The sequence below is a fragment of the Zonotrichia albicollis genome, chromosome 22, assembly GCF_047830755.1.
Source record: "Zonotrichia albicollis isolate bZonAlb1 chromosome 22, bZonAlb1.hap1, whole genome shotgun sequence".
Lineage (NCBI taxonomy): Eukaryota > Metazoa > Chordata > Aves > Passeriformes > Passerellidae > Zonotrichia > Zonotrichia albicollis.
The window spans coordinates 5,509,516-5,529,310 of NC_133840.1; the positions used below are offsets into that span (position 1 = coordinate 5,509,516).

General features: G+C 45.1%; 2 protein-coding genes across 2 annotated transcripts in view; one reads left to right on the forward strand and one right to left on the reverse strand.

Annotated features, from left to right (window-relative positions):
- The window catches only part of VKORC1L1 (vitamin K epoxide reductase complex subunit 1 like 1), a 22,024-nt gene extending 9,359 nt beyond the window's left edge, over window positions 1–12,665 (reverse strand). Inside the window, exons 1-2 of the mRNA XM_074557276.1 lie at window positions 12,421–12,665; window positions 779–888 (exon numbers count right to left, since the gene is read on the reverse strand). Of these exons, the coding sequence (XP_074413377.1) occupies window positions 779–888; window positions 12,421–12,614 (304 nt within the window). The 5' untranslated portion in view covers window positions 12,615–12,665. The remainder of the gene's footprint in view (window positions 1–778; window positions 889–12,420) is intronic.
- A 3,857-nt stretch (window positions 12,666–16,522) lies between these two features.
- CHCHD2 (coiled-coil-helix-coiled-coil-helix domain containing 2) lies at window positions 16,523–19,201 on the forward strand. Its single transcript, XM_074557295.1, has 4 exons — window positions 16,523–16,704; window positions 17,410–17,656; window positions 18,225–18,369; window positions 18,881–19,201. Exons 1-4 carry the CDS (start codon window positions 16,655–16,657, stop codon window positions 18,889–18,891), a joined length of 453 nt encoding a protein of 150 aa, XP_074413396.1. The 5' UTR covers window positions 16,523–16,654; the 3' UTR covers window positions 18,892–19,201.
- Window positions 19,202–19,795: the final 594 nt, after the last annotated feature.

Genomic DNA, 19,795 nt, shown 5'->3' on the forward strand with positions numbered 1-19,795 from the left:
GGTATTTGGAGAGGAGCAAAACTCAATTCAAACTGAGCCCCTCAGGAAGAGTTACACAAAATTCTGGTTAAAATAACAGCTGGGTATTTGGAGAGGAGCAAAACTGAATTCAAACTGAGCCCCTCAGCAACAGTTCCACAAAATTCTGGTTAAAATAACAGCTGGGTATTGGAGAGGAGCAAAACTGAATTCAAACTCAGCAAGAGTTACACAAAATTCTGGTTAAAATAACACCTGGGTATTTGGAGAGGAGTATCTAAGGCTCTGTCTGACAGCCCTAGGATAAGGAGTGTGTGTAGGATTAACCATCCTCATATTCCTGAGTTATAGGAAAATTCGTGGTCAGGTTATTTCTGTCAGGATTAACAGCTTTGTAGCAAACCACAGAGTTACTAAGAAATATATAAAATTATATTTCATGCACTTTTTTGCCTGCTCTCTCCATTACTCCTCCAAAACTTGCCCATTCCATTTTTATTCCCTCTCTTTTCCACCATGCAATCCAATGCCAAATTTACTGGAGTGAAAATACCAGCACTGAAACTGTCTTCACACTTGGATTATTAATAGCATATCAGGAGGAAATGCAATTACTCTTGTTATCAGTTGGGTTTTAAGCCCTTTGGACAGATGTATCATTAGAGTGCTGCTAAAAAAAACCCCAAGATATAAAATCAGAAGCATTTATCTGGTTTCCTGCAGATTGTGCAATGGATATTGCTCTCCTCCTCCATCCCCACAGCCCTGCTTGCAGGCTCTGAAGTGAATGAATACTTACCAAGTAGCATTTGTAGTATATAAAACACCAGGCCAAAAACACTGTTGGACTGATTTATTGCACTGTCCTTTCCAAAGATGGAACCCAAGAGACCGAATCCTCGACCCCATCTGTAAAACAGGGAAAGGAATTAACTCTGATTTGCCCACCTCCTGCTTTCCTGCAGCATTTCCACTTCAGGGCTCCTGGGGAAAGAAAAGAACACAAATTCTGACATGATTTATGTGGTGCTCTCCTGGAAAACCAGGCAGCAACAGGGGGAGCACTGGGCACAGATTGATTGAAGTTGTTTGACACACCAGGAACTGCTGAGGGAAATTCACTGAACACCAGCTCTGCTTCCCAAGGAGTTTGGAGCTGTTTTGTCACACAAACATTTCCTTCCCCCAGTGGCAGCTTTAGCAGCTCTGCACTGTGATGGTGCTCACAGGGGCCTGAGGGTGAGGGAAGAGATGAGGATCTGACTCCATGTTTCACAAGGCTGATTTATTATTTGATGATATATATTACATTAAAACTATACTAAAAGAATAGAGGAGAAGGTTTCCTCTCAGGAGGCTGGTTAAGAATAGAAAGGAATGAATAGCAAAGGTTTGTGGCTCAGCTGACTGTGATTGGCCATTAATTACAAACAAACACGAGACCAATCCCAGATGCACCTGTTGCATTCCACAGCAGCAGATAATCAATGTTTACATTTTGTTCCTGAGGCCTCTGAGCTTCTCAGGAGGAAAAATCCTAAGGAAAGGATTTTCATGAAGAGATGTCTGCGACCCTGCACCACAGTCAATTGGACACAAGGTCACTACAAAGCTGAGGCAAGGATTTGTTCCACTCCCTTTGTCTGCATCAGAGCAGGACAAGAATCAGGCCATAAATCTGCACCTCAGGAGGAACCCAAATCTGTCAAGCACACGAGCTGAGCATGGCACCATCACAAGATCCCCAGCCCTCGTTGGTGGGAGCTCTTGCACAGTGGGACACTTTGAACCAGCACCTGAAATCCCCACAAAGTGACTTTCACCTTTCAGTGCTGAGGCAGAAAGCAGCACAAGCCCTACAAAAGGAGGAGGAAAGATTAAATTAGCAATTGTGTTTGTGCCAGAAACCATTAATTCCATGCCCTAAGGCAGATCATGCCATTATTTGTAAAAAGCAAAGTGAGAACCCTATTTATTAGTGTCACTTGAAAATATGAAGTTATTTTGTTACTCCCAGGTAATTTAACTCACAGGAGCACACTGGGATATCTGCCAGCAGATTTTTGGAGCATCAAGCCAAACAAATGAAAGATTTGCTTCACATTAGCAAGGTAAAAAAGTGCCAATCCTCATCCTGCAGCAGCAGGAACTCCAAGGAAAATGCAGTTTTAGGAATTTCCTGTCCCAGGGGCAATGGCCCTGCTAACACAGCTCAGGTAGGAATGGTGCTGTCACTCACCCCACATCAGGGTTTTCTCACAGAAAGAGGCACCACTATAAGGATAATTTAAGACTTTCTAGTCTCACAGCCATCTGTGCAAATCTCATTATTTTAATTGCAGCCTAAGTCTGAATTTACTATTAATACTCTTGTGCTCTTCTCCCCAAGAAACCCAGCAGGTCCCAGTTCTTAGAAAGCAGATTTACTGTACAAACAGTCAAAAATTAAACAATTTCAGTTAGTTTGGTCTCAAATCTTTTACAAGTGAAATTTTTGTGCTTTTAAGCTTCAAGGCAGCACAGAATGCTTTTCCAGGGGACAGAGCCCCAGCATCCCAGAGCTGCCAGGAAAAGCAGCAGAACTGCCTGGCTCTCTCTGCTCTCACCCCAGGGCAGCTCTGGGGCTGTGGAAATTACAAAGAATTACAAAAAAATCTCAGTTATGGTGAGATTTCCCTCCACAGCTCAAATGTTATCTGGATTTTAAGTGAGAAATGTTAATTTTTTTAGCTTTCCTGATAGTCACAGCACATGTAACAATTGTCTTGTGGTGTCCAAATTCCAAAGGCTGAATTAAAGAGCCACACAAACACATTTAAGAAATTATCATAGTAGTATATAAAAATACTTTAGTATATATATTTTAGTAGTATATACTTCTAAAACTACATAGTATAGTGTATATATATATGTAGTTATATATATGTATATATAGTATAGTATATATATATAGTGTATATATATGTAGTTTAGTATATGCTACATAGTGTAGTATATAAAACTACTACTTTTTATATTTAATAGTTTATTTTATTTATTTTTCTATATTATTACATTTATAGATGCTTCAGCCTGCCATGCCCAAGTTCAGTTCATTGTTGAGAATTCATGTCAGGGTGACATTAAAATGATTTGAACACATTCAGGTTTTCTTGCACAACCTGAAGCAGGCAAAGGTTCAGCATCAGCCTAACTCCAACCAAGGGCAGGATGCTGAATCCAGCCCTACCTGAGTGCTCTCACATCCTGAGATCTGAGAGCAGCTTCAAATATCAGAAATGGCATTTTACAGGACTTGTAATGTCAGAAATGGCATTTTATGGGACTTGAAATATCAGGGAAGGCATTTTACAGAACTTAGAAATATCAGAAATGGCATTTTACAGGACTTAGAAATATCAGAAATGGCATTTTACAGAACTTATAATATCAGAAAAGGCGTTTTACAGAACTTACAATACCAGAAATGGCATTTTACAGACCCTGACCCTGCAGCTGCCCTGCAGAACAATCAAATGTTGCCAGAGGAGGGATAACGAGTCCCAGCCCTTGCCAGAGCCAGAGCCCTGCACTGATCTGTGCAGAGCTGCAAGGTCAGAGCACAGGGAAAGCTTTTTCCACATGCAGGAGTTCATTAAGGGTCTTGTTGGCCTTGTAGCAGCTTTGAGGACACCAAGGATTGAATTTCAGGTCAAATCTCACATCTTATTGCACACACTTGGAGCCAGCTCAGCAGCCTGGGCTTTAGCACACAACACTTTTCCCAGCCTTATAAGGGTTGCAGTGGGAGCAAGTGTTCTGCATCAAATGAAAAGCAAAGTATTTAGACTTTATAGATTTGTTTTGTATATTCCCATTCCCATCTCATTTCCCTGCTGAAAAGTCTAAATTGTCTCCTGATTTTATGAACATTGTAAAACTCACAATGAACCAGGAACTTCTGCCAGCAAGTGGAGGAAGGATGAAAACTGAGCAGAGAGTGTTCATTTTCACACCAGACTCAGGTGTGAATTGCCTGAGTGATGAAAACTTCAAAGTCTAAAAAAATATGGCAAAGAAGAAAGTCCTAATAGCAAGATAAGCAAAAAAAAAAAAAAAAAAGTCAGAAGTATTTAATGTAACCTGCATTTTACAAAAAAAAAATGTAATTTAGAAGAAGTGTTATCATTTGCATGATTATTTTTTGGTACAGAATGTAAACACAATGAGCTGCAGGATGTACAGAGCTGCCTGCAGAGCAGGATGAAAGCAGAGCCTGATTTCTGCTGCCTGTCCTGCCTCTGCCTGGTGGCTCCATCCCCGAGGAGCAGCAGATCCAGGTCACTGTCACCCCGGGTGACTCAGAGCTCTGACACACTCAGGGGCCAAACCCACTCTCACCACACCCCAGTTTCACTGCTATTAAAAATCAAAAGCAATCTCAGCTAATTACAAGGAACAAACCTTTAAGATATCTTTGTAACTCAGTTTCCCTCCCTATCTGCATGTACCACTCTCAGTGTTCTTTAAAATGTTAAAAAGTGATTCAAGAAATTGAAAATTAAATTATTCATCTCCTTTCCCAACATCTATAATTGAGCATTGCAGTGATTTTCTGTCCTCTTTTATCAAAAGGAGGTTTAGAAATTTTATTACCTACCCTCTAAACAATGCCCCTTTTGGTTTGAGGTCCTTCACAAAGCTCAGCAATGTTGCATTTTCAGAAGTTTGAAGCAGTATTTGTGTGCAATTGTTACTTCTTAACAGGAAGACAAAAAGAATTGAAGTCACTGTGCTTCACGAGTGATGTACCTCCAATAAAATCTGACACTTTTACATCACTAAAATCATTTCAATCTCTTTTGCACAATTATGAACATCCTCTGTGTTCCAAAACAGGACACACTTGAAACATTTTAACATAATTTAGCAGAGAAAATGCTAAAAGGGAACACAAGAACCTCATTTAGTCCACCAGCATCTCAAACATTTTAGAGGGCAAGCAAACACCCTTCCAGTTGAACAAGTTACAAGTTCTGAGCTGTCAGCACCGGCTCCAAAGGCAGCAGAATTCCATTGCTGCCAAACCCACCAAGTCAAACAAAGCAAGCAGAAAGTGTTTGTTCAGCCAGGAGTTGGAGCAGGGTCCCCCTGTAGGAAATGCTGGGGTGTTTCTGCAGCCACCCCAGCTCTCACAGCTGCCTGCAGATGTTCTGAACAATTTTATCAGAGATAATTCCCAGTTATGATCCTTCCTTGGCCTCACTGTCCGTAAGTGTGATGGGGTCTGAGGATGAGGGCTCTGGTTCAGATCAGGGGGACCTTGGTTTCTCATCTCTCACAGCAGTTGCTGCAGGACACCCAGGCCCTAAGGATTGATTACAAACTACCCTAAACCTATCAATGAGTGGTTATCCCTAAATCAGGAAGGTTCAGATCCTGTCCTACACCCTCATTAATAATAAAAGACTGGACCATTAACATTGGGGTTAGCCTTTTATAAACCCATCAAACCCTTGGCCCTTGAGAACTTCTCTCAACCATCAAGACATCACTGTGACCGTGCTGACAGGGCTCTGAGGGTGAGGGAGGAGAGGATCTGACTCCATGGTTCACAAGGCTGATTTATTATTTTATGATATATATTACATTAAAACTATACTAAAAGAATAGAAGAAAGGATTTCATCAGAAGGCTGGCTAAGAATAGAAAAGGAAAGAATGATAACAAAGGTTTGTGTCCCAGAGAGTCTGAGCCAGCTGACTGTGATTGGCCATTAATTAAAAACAACCACATGAGACCAATCACAGATGCACCTGTTGCATTCCACAGCAGCAGATAATCAATGTTTACATTTTGTTCCTGAGGCCTCTCAGCTCCTCAGGAGGAAAAATCCCAAGGAAAGGATTTTCCATAAAATGTCCTGGCTACACCTAAGGATCAGCTGGAACTCCTGAACTGGGGTTTCACCTGCACCAACCCCTGGCAGCCTCCCCTGAGGCCTCCTGGGTGTCCCCGATGTTTTCTGAGCATTTCTGACCTCAACCACCACCCCTGGTGATGAGCAGAACCCCATCCCCTGGATTTCACCTGGAAACCCCCTGGTTTTTATGCCCAGAACTGAACCAAGCCCTGGATTTCCATTTACCATGGAAAGAACCCCACTGGAATCAGTGACAGCTCCAGCATGCCTTGAAAAAGGACAAAATTCCCAGGTTTCATTCCAGTGTCCCCAAGGACTCCCTGGAAATGCAACCAAATCCCTCAGGGGACCAGATAATTCAAAGGCTTCTCTGATCCCAAATCTGCATTTGTGCAGCAGCTTTGCCAACACAATTCTCTCTCTGTTGTTGGGTTTGGTGCAAAAGGGCAAACAAGAACAAAGATTCTGTACTCAAACTGCAAGGAAAGAATTCAAATTTGGGTGGTTTTGGGTAGTGGTAGTAATTACTTAAGCAGTAGTTGCTTCCTCTCATTTCAGGATTATTTCTCATCCCATGAGCATTATTTTGTTATCAACAGCAAGCACCCCTTACCCCTCTGTAACCTAGAGGAAACAATAAATCAAATTTTATCAAAACCAAAAACTGATAAGTGATGTGCACATTTCCTTAAGCACCACTGGAATTCTGAGATAATTCCTGGTCCAGAATGAAAGTTCTGAGAGGGGAGCAGAGCTCACCCCCTGCCTTCAGTGAAAAGCTCATAGAAAAGTCAAAGGATCTGCAGCAGGTTAAGAAACTTTGGTTGCAACTTCTTTCCAGCTTCACCAGAGGATTTTGGATTAAATCTAATTCATGGCTTCAAGGCCACTCTTAACAGTCTTAATAAATTAAGTAAAAGCCTTCAATTAGAAGCCACAAAAAAGAAGATTAAAAATTCCCATTGGTAAGCTTGCCAGGAGTGCTCAAAAATGTTGATACACTTAATTTCATATTTAAATCTATTAGCAGCATTTAGCATAACCAAATGAGGTTTTCTTCTATATATCCTCCAGCTCTGCTTCAGATAGAGTCTGTAAAAACTCTCAGTGTCTAGATCAGCAAAATATTAAGCAGACAGTGGATAATTATTAAATATAATTATTTTATAGCAGCCTTTACAGAAGCTCTGGCTATCCAAGATATAAACCAACAGCACAGATTCCTTCTATTCCTCCCTTAATAATCTTTTCTATTAAGCTACCATAAATGAAGCCCAAGTGTGAATTATAAGCACTTTGTTAAATTTACTGGGCACCCAGCAGAATAACTCCTAGCCCTATTAGAAATTCCAATCAAGCTGGAAATGATATATTTATGGAAAGCAAAAATTAACATGTTTGTGTGAGCACTGGAAAATAACTTCTGGGATATCAGGAATTGATTGCTATAAATATGAATAACTGCTAGATAATGTTCTTTAATTGGAATTAAGCAAACTTGACAAACAAGAAGTTTACAGGAGTTGCCTCAGGACAGAATATCAGCTCAGGGAGTTTTCTCCATGCCCCATTTCCTTGGACATTGGGGTTGTTTTGTCACTTTGATCCCTGTAAAGATGCACCAGGGCAGCTCTAGCAAGGTGTGCTCTGCTGAGAAACCAGCACGGGGCAGTTCCACCTGCAATTCCCACCCATCTGCAGAGGAGCAGCTCTACAGCAGCACAAACAGAACACGGGGTGTAAATTCGGTGTTTAAAGCAATTTATGGATGTGGCAGAACCATACAATAACACTACACTGCACTGAATTTGGCTTCTCCTATTTCTCCCTGCCCAATTCCAAACCAGAGATTTTCCAAGCTTCCCTCAGACAGCAAACCCAGTGAAACCAAAATCCCTTTTTCATCTCCTAACACCTTACAGCACTCACTAACACTTGCAGCTGAAGACCTCAAACACATCTGGATATTTGCTTGTAGGTGCAGCAATGAGAAAAAACCTCCTGGGATATCAGGAATTTATTACTATAAATATGAATAACTGCTAGATAATGTTCTTTAATTGGAATTAAGCAAACTTGATAGACAAGAAGTTTATAGGAGTGACCCACAACAGAACCTGTTTAAACATCAGCTCAGGGAGTTTTCTCCATGCCCCATTTCCTTGGACATTGGGGCTGTTTTTGTCACTTTGATCCCTGTAAAGATGCACCAGAGCAGTTCTAGCAAGGTGTGCTCTGCTGAGAAACCAGCACGGGGCAGTTTCACCTGCAATTCCCACCCATCTGCAGAGGAGCAGCTCTACAGCAGCACAAACAGAGCACACGGTGTAAATTCGGTGTTTAAAGTGATTTATGGATGTGGCAGAACCATTCAATAACACTACACTGAATTTGGCTTCTCCAATTTCTCCCTGCCCAACTCCAAACCAGAGATTTTCCAAGCTTCCCTCAGACAGCAAACCCACTAATGCAAAATCCCTTTTTCTTATCCTAACACCTTACAGCACTCACTAACACTTGCAGCTGAAGACCTCAAACACATCTGGATGTTTGCTTGCAGGTGCAGCAATGAGAAAAAACCTCCTGGGATATCAGGAATTTATTGCTATAAATATGAATAACTGCAAGATAATGTTCTTTAATTGGAATTAAGCAAACTTGATAGACAAGAAGTTTACAGGACTTGCCTTAGGACAGAATATCAGCATGGGGAGTTTTCTCCATGCCCCATTTCCTTGGACACTGGGGCTGTTTTTGTCACTTTGATCCCTGTAAAGATGCACCAGGGCAGTTCTAGCAAGGTGTGCTCTGCTGAGAAACCAGCACGGGGCAGTTTCACCTGCAATTCCCACCCATCTGCAGAGGAGCAGCTCTACAGCAGCACAAACAGAACACAGGGTGTAAATTCGGTGTTTAAAGCGATTTATGGATGTGGCAGAACTATAAAACAACACTACACCTGTCACAGGGCACCCTTTCAGAGCTGCCCACAGCACACCCCACATGTAACAGGCATTTGCAGGTGAATATTTTGGTGCATCCACAGGAAACACAAGGTGGATGTGCAATTTTATTATAGAGGAAAGTGTCCCCACCCATGGCAGGGGCTGGGACAAGATGACCTTGAAGGTCCCTTCCAGCCCAAACCATTCTGTCACATCAGAATTTCCCACAACTTTCCCAAGTGCCTCAAACACAAGACACCAATCCAAAACTCTGCCCACGAACAGAACAGGGAATTCCTGAAATACCAATGACATGCAGCTTCTCAAAATGCTATTTTCACTCTAGAACTCCTTCAGCAATCAGGCAAAGATCAATATTGACTATTGCCAAACCCCTTCAGTGACGCAGCTGCAAATATTGCTAAAGATACCCAGGTGCCCTTTGCTCGTCTGTGCTGCTGTCTTGAGGCTCTCACAGCATTCATTAATGCATGCCAGGCTGCTAAAGTCATTCAAAACCTCTCATTTATCCTCCAATTCATCGAGGCACAAAGGAAAAATGGATTAGCAGATCCCAAAATCTCTCAGGGCACGGAAAAGAGCAAAGCCAAAGGCTCTGAGTCTCTGCATTACCACTTAAAGGTCACATTTTATTTCAAGCTGGAGCATGACCTGTAGGACTTGAAATGGGTTTTATTACTTTAATTCCCACTGTGAAAATACAGTAAGACCAAAAATATTTTTCAGTGGAAAACTATTATCTAGTTTATAAATAAGTCATTCTTGACCCTTAATAATTCTCAACTATCAGACAGCAATTAATTTAAAATAACTACAGCAATTAGGGAGGTATTGCCTTAATACCTGCCATTATCAGCCACTCCTTAGCAAATTTTATTTTTAAACTATTTCCTGAACTTTCCCCTTGCTAAAAATTTGAAATATGCTGACCATTCATGTTTTGAGTAAGGGATACTGGGCAGGGATCTCTCCAACATAACCTTCTGCATGAGTCAGGCTGTGATAGGAGATTTTCTGTGCTCCTCCCTCTGCATGCTGGCACTCTTTACATTTCTGCTCTTGCTCTTGTGCCAATGCCAGATCTGGCTTAAAAGCAAGACTTGGAAATACCAACAGCTGGTGAAAAAAACTCCGCCCAAAATACCAGAAAAAGTCAGCTCAGGAAGGAATAAAGTAATTTATTCTAATTATTCTATGCATTTTAAATGAATCCTAACAGCATTTAGTGCTTTTTAAAGTTCAGTTCACTCTTGGAGTCAAAACTCAAGATGTGAAGATTGTAACATTCCAAGTTCCATCAGCAATTCCAGCTTGGATAAAAAGTCACATAACCCAAGGAAACATCTAAATGCCAAAGTTGGAACAGAAGTTTCTCACCCAGTTAACTCTGCAGAGTTAGCTCTAATAATTAGCTAATCCATTAAATTCTGACTGTCAGTGTAACAGCTCAATGAGAATGTGGAAGTTAAATCTGAATTACCTGAGAAAAAGGTGGAACACAAAATTGAAATGAATCAATTAATTTTGGACTGACAGTGTAACAGCTCAATGAGAAAAGATACGTAGAGTTTAAATCTGAACTACCTGTGAAAAAGCTGGAACACAAAACTGAAACTCTACAACCCCAGTGAAATCTAAGATGTGGTTAAAAGTTCCTTTTAGAAATGAAGTTACTGAGAAACTTTGGTGATGTGGGAGCAAGGAACACTGACAGAGAACAGAGGATGGGAGCTGCGGGGATGTGGAAAATAAGATTAATTTCTTTCCAACTTTAATGCCTTGCCCTCCTGCATTACTTTTAAAGCAGAACTCCCCCTCTGTGTCCTGCACAGCCTGGAAAGCAAATTCTTCTCCAAATATGGTTGGAGTGAGCAGAACTTGCACGTTCCTTTTGCACAAACTCCTTTCACCACCTGCTCACACGATCACGAGCTCTCCTGGCATTTGCAGTGCTTCACTCCAGGCATGGTTCTCCTAGCAACTGCTGGCAGATCTGAGAGCATTTCATCCCCAACTCCTCACATTCTCATCCACAATTCCTCCAGCCAAGGATTCCCAGGTCTTACTCAACGTGTCAGCTGCAGCATTGCTAATGAACGCTGTAATTACTGAGCTCGGTTCCATAATTAGAAATAATTCCAATTATATCTTTAGGTAATTTCCTTCTGCCAAGTGTTCAGTAAACACCCATCAAAACTGTGACATCCCATTCCCTGTCACAAGAGCAGCACTTGCTGCAACAACAAAAAGCTGTTGGGGGACCAATTCTATACAAGAACAGGCTCCAGTCTCTGTTGTTCTCTTTTTACCCCTTTATCTATTACTAAATGCTTGAATTTCTGTTCTTCTCTTTTTACCCTTGTATCTGTGAGCAAAGTCAAATGCCTAACGAGACTCAGCAGCCTAATCATAATTTAATTTTTATTACTTGAATTTATCTGGTGAGTTTATTGAAGTTTTCTCCCTAGTTGGAGCCAAACTTCTCATTTCAGGCCACTTCCCAAGCAGAGATAGGAACAAGCACCTTCACAAACTGAACATGACCTGAGGCAGACAGAAAAGCAGAGTTAAAGGCTTTTCTCAATCACAATATCAGGTGGCCAGAGATACAGATCTCTGTCACACAATCTCACTTCTGTCACCACAGAAGAGGATTTAGGAAAAAGAGCTCCCTGGATGTTTTGCCTCAATAATTTCACAGCTCCCAGCTTGACAGAGGATGAGAATACTCCCTCAAACTGGCTTGTTATGATGATACAGCAAGTACCTCTAAAAAACTGTGACAGCTTTTGCACAGGTTACACTAAGAGGGGAAAAAGGAAATCTCAAGTATTCATTCAACTGAAGGCACTAACACAATAATAACAAAATTGTCATTAAAATAAAGAGGAAGGATTTAATACATAGATTTCCTTAAGAACGACATTTATACAATGACTCTCCTGACAGAAATAAGAGCCCTTGGCCTTTAGAAAACAACTGCTGAACTGGCTGGACATCTGCAAAATAAGTCAGGATTTGGACTGGGCTTGTGCTGCAGAGGCATCCGAGCTTCCCTTGAATGAAGCACTTCCTCTGGACCACCAAAGCATCTCCTGTGCTGCCAGGATTCGTCCCAGTGAGAACGCAACACAGATACTGCAATTAACGCTAACAAAGCGAGCCACCCGCAATCGCACTTGTTTGTGTTGTCCTTACCACTGCTCACACACATAGCACTGCACTATGCTCAGCTTTTACCACTGAAACGCCTGCCACTCCACCTAATTGCCACTGATTACAACACAGCAATTGCGGGTGCCTCACCCTGCGGCCGTAGCGATCCCGAAAATCCCCGTTCCCACAGCGGCCCCCCAGCCCCGGGGCTGCCCCGCACCGGGAGCGCTGCCCCGTCCCCGCCTGCCCCGGCCCCTCCGTGCCTCCGCCCGGCCCGCAGCCCCTCCGAGCACCGGCCCGGCCCCCAGCACGCCCCGAGGCACCGGAGGCAGCGCTCTGGGACCCGTCCCCAGCGCTGCCGCAGCCCTCAGCCCCTTCCCCCCGCGGGGGCGGCGGCGGCTCCCACCCGCGCCTCACCTGGAGGTGATGGCGGCGGAGCAGCGCACCCGCTCGCTGAGGTCGCACAGGGCCTGGTAGTGGCTGTCGCGGCCCTTCTCGCGCTCCAGGTGGCAGGCGTACAGGGACAGCAGGATGCCGGCGGCGCACACGGCGGACCGCGCCACCCGCTCCCAGCGCGGCACCGACACCCGCAGCAGGACGGGCGCCGCCATCTTGGCCCCGTCCCTCCGCCTCAGCCCGCGACGCGCGCCCGGCGCGGCCCCGCCCCGCGCACGCGCGCGATTCTCATTGGCCAGCCGCGCACGCGCGCGCGCCCCTCATTGGTCGGGCGGGCGGGCGCGCCACAGCCCCCTCCCCATTCCCCCCGCGCTGGCCACGCCTCCTCGCCGCTCGCGCCGGACGTGGCGCCTCGCGACGACGTCACGTCAGGCCTGGGCGGGGGTGGGGGGGGGGGCGTGGCACGGCGCCCCCTGGCGGCCGCCGCGAACCCGGCAGGGTCCCCTCACAGCTCCGCGCCCGCCCCGCCGGAACCCAGAGAGAAAACTGGGCATTTCCAGCAGGAAAACGGGCTTTTCCAACAGGAAAACGGGCTTTACAAAAGGGAAATGGGCATTTCCAAAAGGAAAATGGGCTTTCCAAAAGGAAAATGAGCATTTCCAGCAGGAAAATGAGCATTTCCAGCAGGAAAATGTGATCTTCCAAAGGGAAAATGGGCATTTCCAGCAGGAAAATGGGCTTTCCAAAAGGGAAATGGGCTTTAAAAAAGGAAAATTAACATTTCCAAAAGGAAAATGGGCATTTCCAAAAGGAAAATGGGCTTTTCAATAGGGAAATGGGCTTTTCCAAAAGGAAAATGGGTTTTTCCTCACGTTTTTTCCCTCCGATCTGGGACGCAGGGGAAACCAGGCAGTTCCAATAAATGCGAAAAAGTCTCCCCGGCTGAGCTGACCCTCAGGGATGATGTGTCACTTCCCGCAGCTCAGGGGATGTGAGCCTCAACCCTGCTCTCCAGGGGTTTTTTGGTGATTTTGGGAAGAATGTGCCAAACTCCCACATCCTGCCCAGAGCCCATCTGGTGTGCAGAGTGCCTGGTACACTCCCAAACTCACCATGAGATTGTCTGGGATGTGTCATTTGGACAGACAATAGAAGGAATCTTTATTAAAAGTTTTATTTTCACACCACAGCCTTGAGCTCCACTTGGCTCAGGAGCAGCTGCTGATGGTTCCTGCAGGGCTCGCTCAGTGCCTCACTTGAGCAATGGGATTTCATCACTTATTTCCCACATCTGGGACCCCATTCTGCCATTTTGGGTCACAATCAGATGGACACAACCCAAAATCAGGCCTGGATCTTGTTTCTTTCACATCTTTGTGAAAAATGCATATTTTATGACTGGCTTTTCGCAAATATTAAAACGAATATTATATGTGAGGTGTTAGAAAGTAATGCTGTATTAATTCTCTTAAGTAGTGTGTTAAATATAGTTTTAGGTTATAAAAAATGTTAAAATAGAAACTATGCTATGCAGGATACTTTTTTTTAAAGAAAGGACTTGCAGAGAGATAGCAGCCACAGGACATCTACATCTTTCAGAGAAAAAGAATTTATTGCCCTCTTATCAGAAGAAACGAACTCCTTCCCACCTCAAAGGTGCTCCTAGAATTCAGAGGAAGAATTTGACCACGACCAGACAGAATTCTGTATTTGAATGGAATTTATCCATCACGTGTATGAATATGCAACAGGCTGTTGTTTTTAATGGTTACTCCTTTGTTAACATGGGTCCTTTTTCAGGCTTGTGCTGCCCAGAAAAGGTACCCGGACATCCGTAACTCTTTGTTTTTATTGTCTCATATTGTCCTAATTCAAATCGTCCAAATTATTATTACTCTAATTGTATTACTATTTTTATAACAATTTTATTACTATTAAACTTTTAAAATTTTAAAAACAAGTGATTGGCGTTTTTCACACCTTTCTGTCAAAAGAAGCGTCAGCACCTGGCTGGTGGTTAAAGAACCATTTAATCCCTGTGGTTTACAGGAAACAGCTGAAAATAAACAATCTTTGGTCGCTGTGAACATCACCACAACAATTTTTGCTGATTTTTTGGGATGGCCACCACTGGTTCTTGTGCCCTTCCCCAAATCCTTGTGAGCTATGGGCAGCAGCAGATGCGAGGGTGAGCCCGTACAAAAGGGAGCTCTGGAGTTTTCCCAAGGAAAGCAGCAGGACAAAGCACAATGGCAGCATTCATCCCGCCTGCAGTGCCATCCTGCCCTCATTGTTCTGCAAAACAAAACAAACCCAAGAGGGACGCGGTCACAAAATGACTTCAAGCGTCAAGAATCGCCCTGCCAGCAAAAAAAAAAAGAGTGAAAATTGAGAACTATTAATTAAAGAGCATTGAGAAAACCACTCATTAAGAAACGAGTTGCTTGAACTCTAGAAAAGCAAAATTATTGCTCAATTATTGCTCTAAGAGATGGAGAGAGGCCAAGAGGCAGGGAGGAGAAGCTGTCCTGCAGCAACACCAGTGGTCTGAGCTTCTGCAGATGTCCCTGTTTTGAGCCTGGTTTATCATTTATATTTATCTCCTGATAATTTTCTCGTCAGCAACTGCTTTTCTGAGCTGTACTCCTGCTCTATAAACTCCCAATGTTAGCACTTCTTTCATCAGGCAACAGTTACATCCTCTGATGTAAAAGATGTTGAAATGTCTGGTCTTTCACCTCCTTTTTAAGTGAAGAAACTGCCAACAAGTAATTTTTTATCATAAATTATCATAACTGTTGACTGTGGAATCCCTTATCATTGCTGCTGGGTGTAGAAACAGCTTCATTAACACAATAATTAATAAATTAATTTAAAAATCAATTTCTCCAAGTAGACAGTGTCTCTAAAGCAAGGAGACTCAGCCCAAGGGTGGGGATGACGGGGCAGGAGGGACCCTGGCTTCTCTTTTGGGGTGAAAATCACAGAATCACAGAATGGTTGGGAGATCATTGAAGGCAAGGTCACCTGGAGCAGGTGACACAGGAACACATCCAGGTGGGGCAGGAATGTCTCCAGAGAGGAAAACTGCAGGTTCAGAGCTCTGCCACCCCAACATAAGAAAATTCTTTCTCATATTGAGGTGAAACTTGTTGTGTTTTAGTTTATTCCTCCTCGTCCTGTTGCTGGGCATCACCAAAAATAATCCAGGATCATCCCCTTGTAGATGTTTCTATGGATCGATGGGATCACCTCTTTGCTCCAGAGGATCCCATGAATCCATAGAAATAAAATCAAATCTGTAACTCCACCAAAGGGCTGAATTCTGAGAGGTTTTTGAGGCTCCTTTTCCTCAGAGAATGATTCCCTGAAGGCTGTTACTCTTTCCATGGCAGTTTAGGTGCTTATTGTGTTTCAAGGTGCCACGGGTGCAGGTTTATCTTGCTTTAGGTGTTTATTATGCCTGAAGGTGGCATGGGTGTAGGTTTATTGTGCTATAGGTGTTTATTGTGACCGATTGTCCCCCACAGATTTAGGAGTTTATTGTGACCAATTTTCCATCACAGATTTAGGTGTTTATTATTGTGACCGATTGTCCCTCACAGATTTAGGAGTTTATTATTGTGACCGACTGTCCCTCACAGATTTAGGTGTTTATTGTCATCGACTGTCCCTCACAGATTTAGTTTACTGCGACTGATGGTCCCTCACAGATTTAGGTGTTTATTGTGACTCAGGATCCTACAAGAGCGAATGTATCTCTATTTAGGTGTTTATTGTGCCTGAAAGTCCCACAAAGACGAGGGTTTAACCCTATTTAGGTGTTTATTATGACCGAGGATCCTACAAAGACGGGCTTAATGCGATTTAAGTGTTTATTGTGACCGAGGATCCTGCACACGCGTATTTATCACAATTTAGGTGCTTATTGCGGCTGGAGGTCCGGCAGACGCAAGTCTATCGCTATTTAGACGTTTATTATTACGAACGGACACTAAGCTCGGGTTTAACCGCACTTTAGATGTTCATTTATTTACTCCCAGCGCCGCCATCGCGGCCGCTCCCGCTCGGCGCCTCAGGCGGGCGGAGGGGGCGTGACTTCCTTTCAGCCCCGCCCCGCGCGCACCGCCCCGGAAGTGACGCAGCCCGCGGTGACCTTCAGAGGCGGCGTGCCGCTGTCAGACCCGGCCGTGCCGCTCGGGGCTCTCTCTGCTTCCCTCCGCGCCGCCCGGGGCTCCCTCCGCCTCCCGCCGCCATGCCCAGGGGCAGCCGCAGCCGCACGTCCCGCGTCCCGCCCCCCGCCAGGTGAGGGCGGCCGGGGGCCCCTCTCCTTCTCCCCTGTCCCCCGCGCAGGCCGCAGTGGCCTGGCCGCCATTGTGGGGGCGGGTGACGCGCCGGGGTGGTGGCAGCGCCTGGGTGGTTTGAGTTGGGCTGGCCGTGGGTTAGCGGAGCGGGGTTGGGGGATGGAAATGGGTCTGCTCGGCCGCAGGGACAGGACACCAGCACCGTGGTGATCAACCGCTTTTGGGTCGTGTTGTATTTTTCCCCAAAACAGCCGTGTGAGCAGAAAGAAGCCTGTAACTCTGACCCTGCCTTGCATAAGACGCTTACCAGAACAGCGAGTTCATTCCTTCAGTGTGTAACAGGGCTGTGTGTAATCCCAGCGTGATCCTTGGGGCCTCCTGTGCAGCACGCTCTGTGACACTGTGTGTCCTTTCCAGCTGGACACATTCCGTGCCTCACAGGAGGAGCGGCGGGCTCCAGACCCTGCAGCCGTGTGGCCCCTGCCCGGCATGGTTTGGGATCACGATGATGATGATGGAGTGATGTTTCTCTTGGTGTCCCTGCAGCCGTGTGGCCCCTGCCCGGCATGGTTTGGGATCACGATGATGATGATGGAGTGATGTTTCTCTTGGTGTCCCTGCAGCCGTGTGGCCCCTGCCCGGCATGGTTTGGGATCACGATGATGATGATGATGAAGGAGTGATGTTTCTCTTTGTGTCCCCGCAGCCGGGCACCCCCGAGGAGAGTCCCGTCTCCAGCTCCGGCTCCTCGGGCCTCTGTCCCCGCAGCAGCTCCACCTTCAGCCGTGGCGTCCCCGGCCCCGAAGCAGCCGGGGCTGATGGCCCAGATGGCCTCAACTGCGGCCGGGGTGGCCGTGGGCTCGGCTGTGGGACACACCATCGGCCATGCCATCACCGGAGGATTTAGTGGAGGGGGCAGCTCTGAAGCTGCCAGGCCTGATGTCACTTACCAGGTGAGGGGAAGCACGGCTGGACACTGATGGCAGCCCAGCTCTGTGCTGAGGGAGTTACTGGAGCCTTAAACACCACATGAGTCACAGCTGGGGTGCTTACAGTCTTTATATGATCTATCTATATATAAAACTATATATATATAGAGTATAACTACAGACTGAATCTCCAAGGTAACTCACCATGAGTCATCTTAAAAAGAGTTCAGAGGGATGGAGAGGGATGCGTGGCAAGGTGTTGGTGTTATTTTCTACTGTATTCCTCTGATTCAGGCAGGACTTCCATGTTCCAGGTCTGTCCCAGGCCTCTCCTTGTTGGGGAGTCCTTTGCTCAGGTGCCATCCAGAGTTACTCAAATGTATCAAAACCACTCAAGTGTTTGTAATTTAAAAAACTGCTCTGAATGTGGCATTCCTCTGCTGGAAAATTGTTTTGTACTTTAGCCCTTCACTTGTTTTCCATTAAGAAAATGAAGGTTTTGACTGAAGTGCAGGGAGGAACCCTCAGCAAGCAGTCTGGGGGTGCTTTGGCTTTGTTGGAAGGGTCCTTATGGAGCCATTTGGTGTTTCAGGAGCCCCAGGGTGCTCAGGCTGCCCAGCAGCAAGGCCCTTGCCAGTATGAGATGAAACAATTCCTGGAGTGTGCCCAGAAGCAGACTGATCTCAAGCTGTGTGAGGGCTTCAGTGAGGTGCTCAAGCAGTGCAGGATTTCCAATGGTAAGTACACAGAGCTGGCAGGCAGCTCTTAAATGGGATAATCAGTAAAAATATTATGGGAATGATGTCCTGGGGCTTTGATGCAGCTGGGGAGTGATGGAGGTGCTCTGAAGTCTGGTAAAAGCAGCTGCTGTTCTGTTGGGCTTTGTGTTTGGGTCCTGTGGGGTGGAGAGGGGTGAATTCCTGATGCTTGGATTGAAAATGACTGGAAAAGTGGCAGCAGCACATTTGGGGCATTAGCAGAGCTCTGAGGATAACAAAACCATCCTGTCCCAGGAGGAAGGAGGCAGCTGTGCACTAGTGCTGATGTCTGCAGCTCAGCATATCCCAGCAAATGGAACACCCTGACAAATCTGACCTGTGGCAGGGAAAACACCTTCCATCCAGGAATCCAAAATTCACTGAGATACCTCCTTACCCTTCCATTCAGGAGTCCAAAACTCACTGAGAAAACTGTTTATCCTTCCATTCAGGGATCCAAACTCACTGACATTAACTCCTTCCCTTTCAGGTTTGTCTTAAGCCTGTGCAAGGCGGCTGCTGAACATCATCGTGCAAGAACTGACCTATGAATGAAAAACAAAAAGCTTCAGTAATAAAGTTTAAAGCTGCCTGGTATCTTGTTAGTTCATATATTCACACTGTCATCTCTGTGGCTTGACTCCTGCCATAGCTGCCTCTGATGTGATCCAACTACACAGCCGCAATTTAATTTAGCACAAAATGGAAGAGTGAATAATTAAGCAGAATGAGCTAACGTGGGTTTTACTGGTTTTGCTGATTGTTGTGTTGAACGTATGTAATGTCTATAAATAAACTTCTCTCTCTAGAAGTATCTTGCTTTGGTTGAGTTTGAGTGCTGGAGTAGAAGGGTGAGGAGGTGAGAATTGATTTTGGCAGGGTGTTCTGCAGGTGTTTCTTTTTGTGCTGTAATATGGCTGAACCATGAGAGGAAGGGCCTGTGGCTTTTCCCCCCTGCCTGGCTCAGGCAAGTTACAAAGCCATGGCAGCTACATGAAAATAATAATTATTTTTAAAGTATTTACTGATGCAAAGTGCAAGCCCTCATTTTCCCATTGGAGTGAGCTGCCACATCACACCTTGCTCAAATCCTTGGGGCTGATAAAGTAAACACCCTACTGGGCATCACTAGAAAAGCCTGGATAAGTTGTGCTCCCACCAGGAGCTGTGGTGGGGAATAGCCCTCCTCTTAAAAGTACAGTTCCTGTTAAAAATACTTTCCCTAGCATTACCTGTTTTCCCTGATATGTTATACTGTTGGATGTTCTGCCTGTTCCTAAAGCACTTCATGGTCACTTGCAGTTCTGAAAGTGAAAAGCTTAAATCAGTGCTCAGAAGGGAGAGGAGTCACCTCACACAGTGGGGATGAGGACAGAACTGATAGGAACAGCTTTTGTGTGCTGAT

Bases quoted from the DNA above. Each gene is read 5' to 3' on its own strand.
- CHCHD2 (XM_074557295.1), top strand. From the start codon at position 16,655: ATGCCCAGGGGCAGCCGCAGCCGCACGTCCCGCGTCCCGCCCCCCGCC. The intron at 16,705-17,409 runs GTGAGGGCGGCC...GTGTCCCCGCAG, and splicing joins CGCGTCCCGCCCCCCGCCAG to CCGGGCACCCCCGAGGAGAG. The intron at 17,657-18,224 runs GTGAGGGGAAGC...TTGGTGTTTCAG, and splicing joins GGCCTGATGTCACTTACCAG to GAGCCCCAGGGTGCTCAGGC.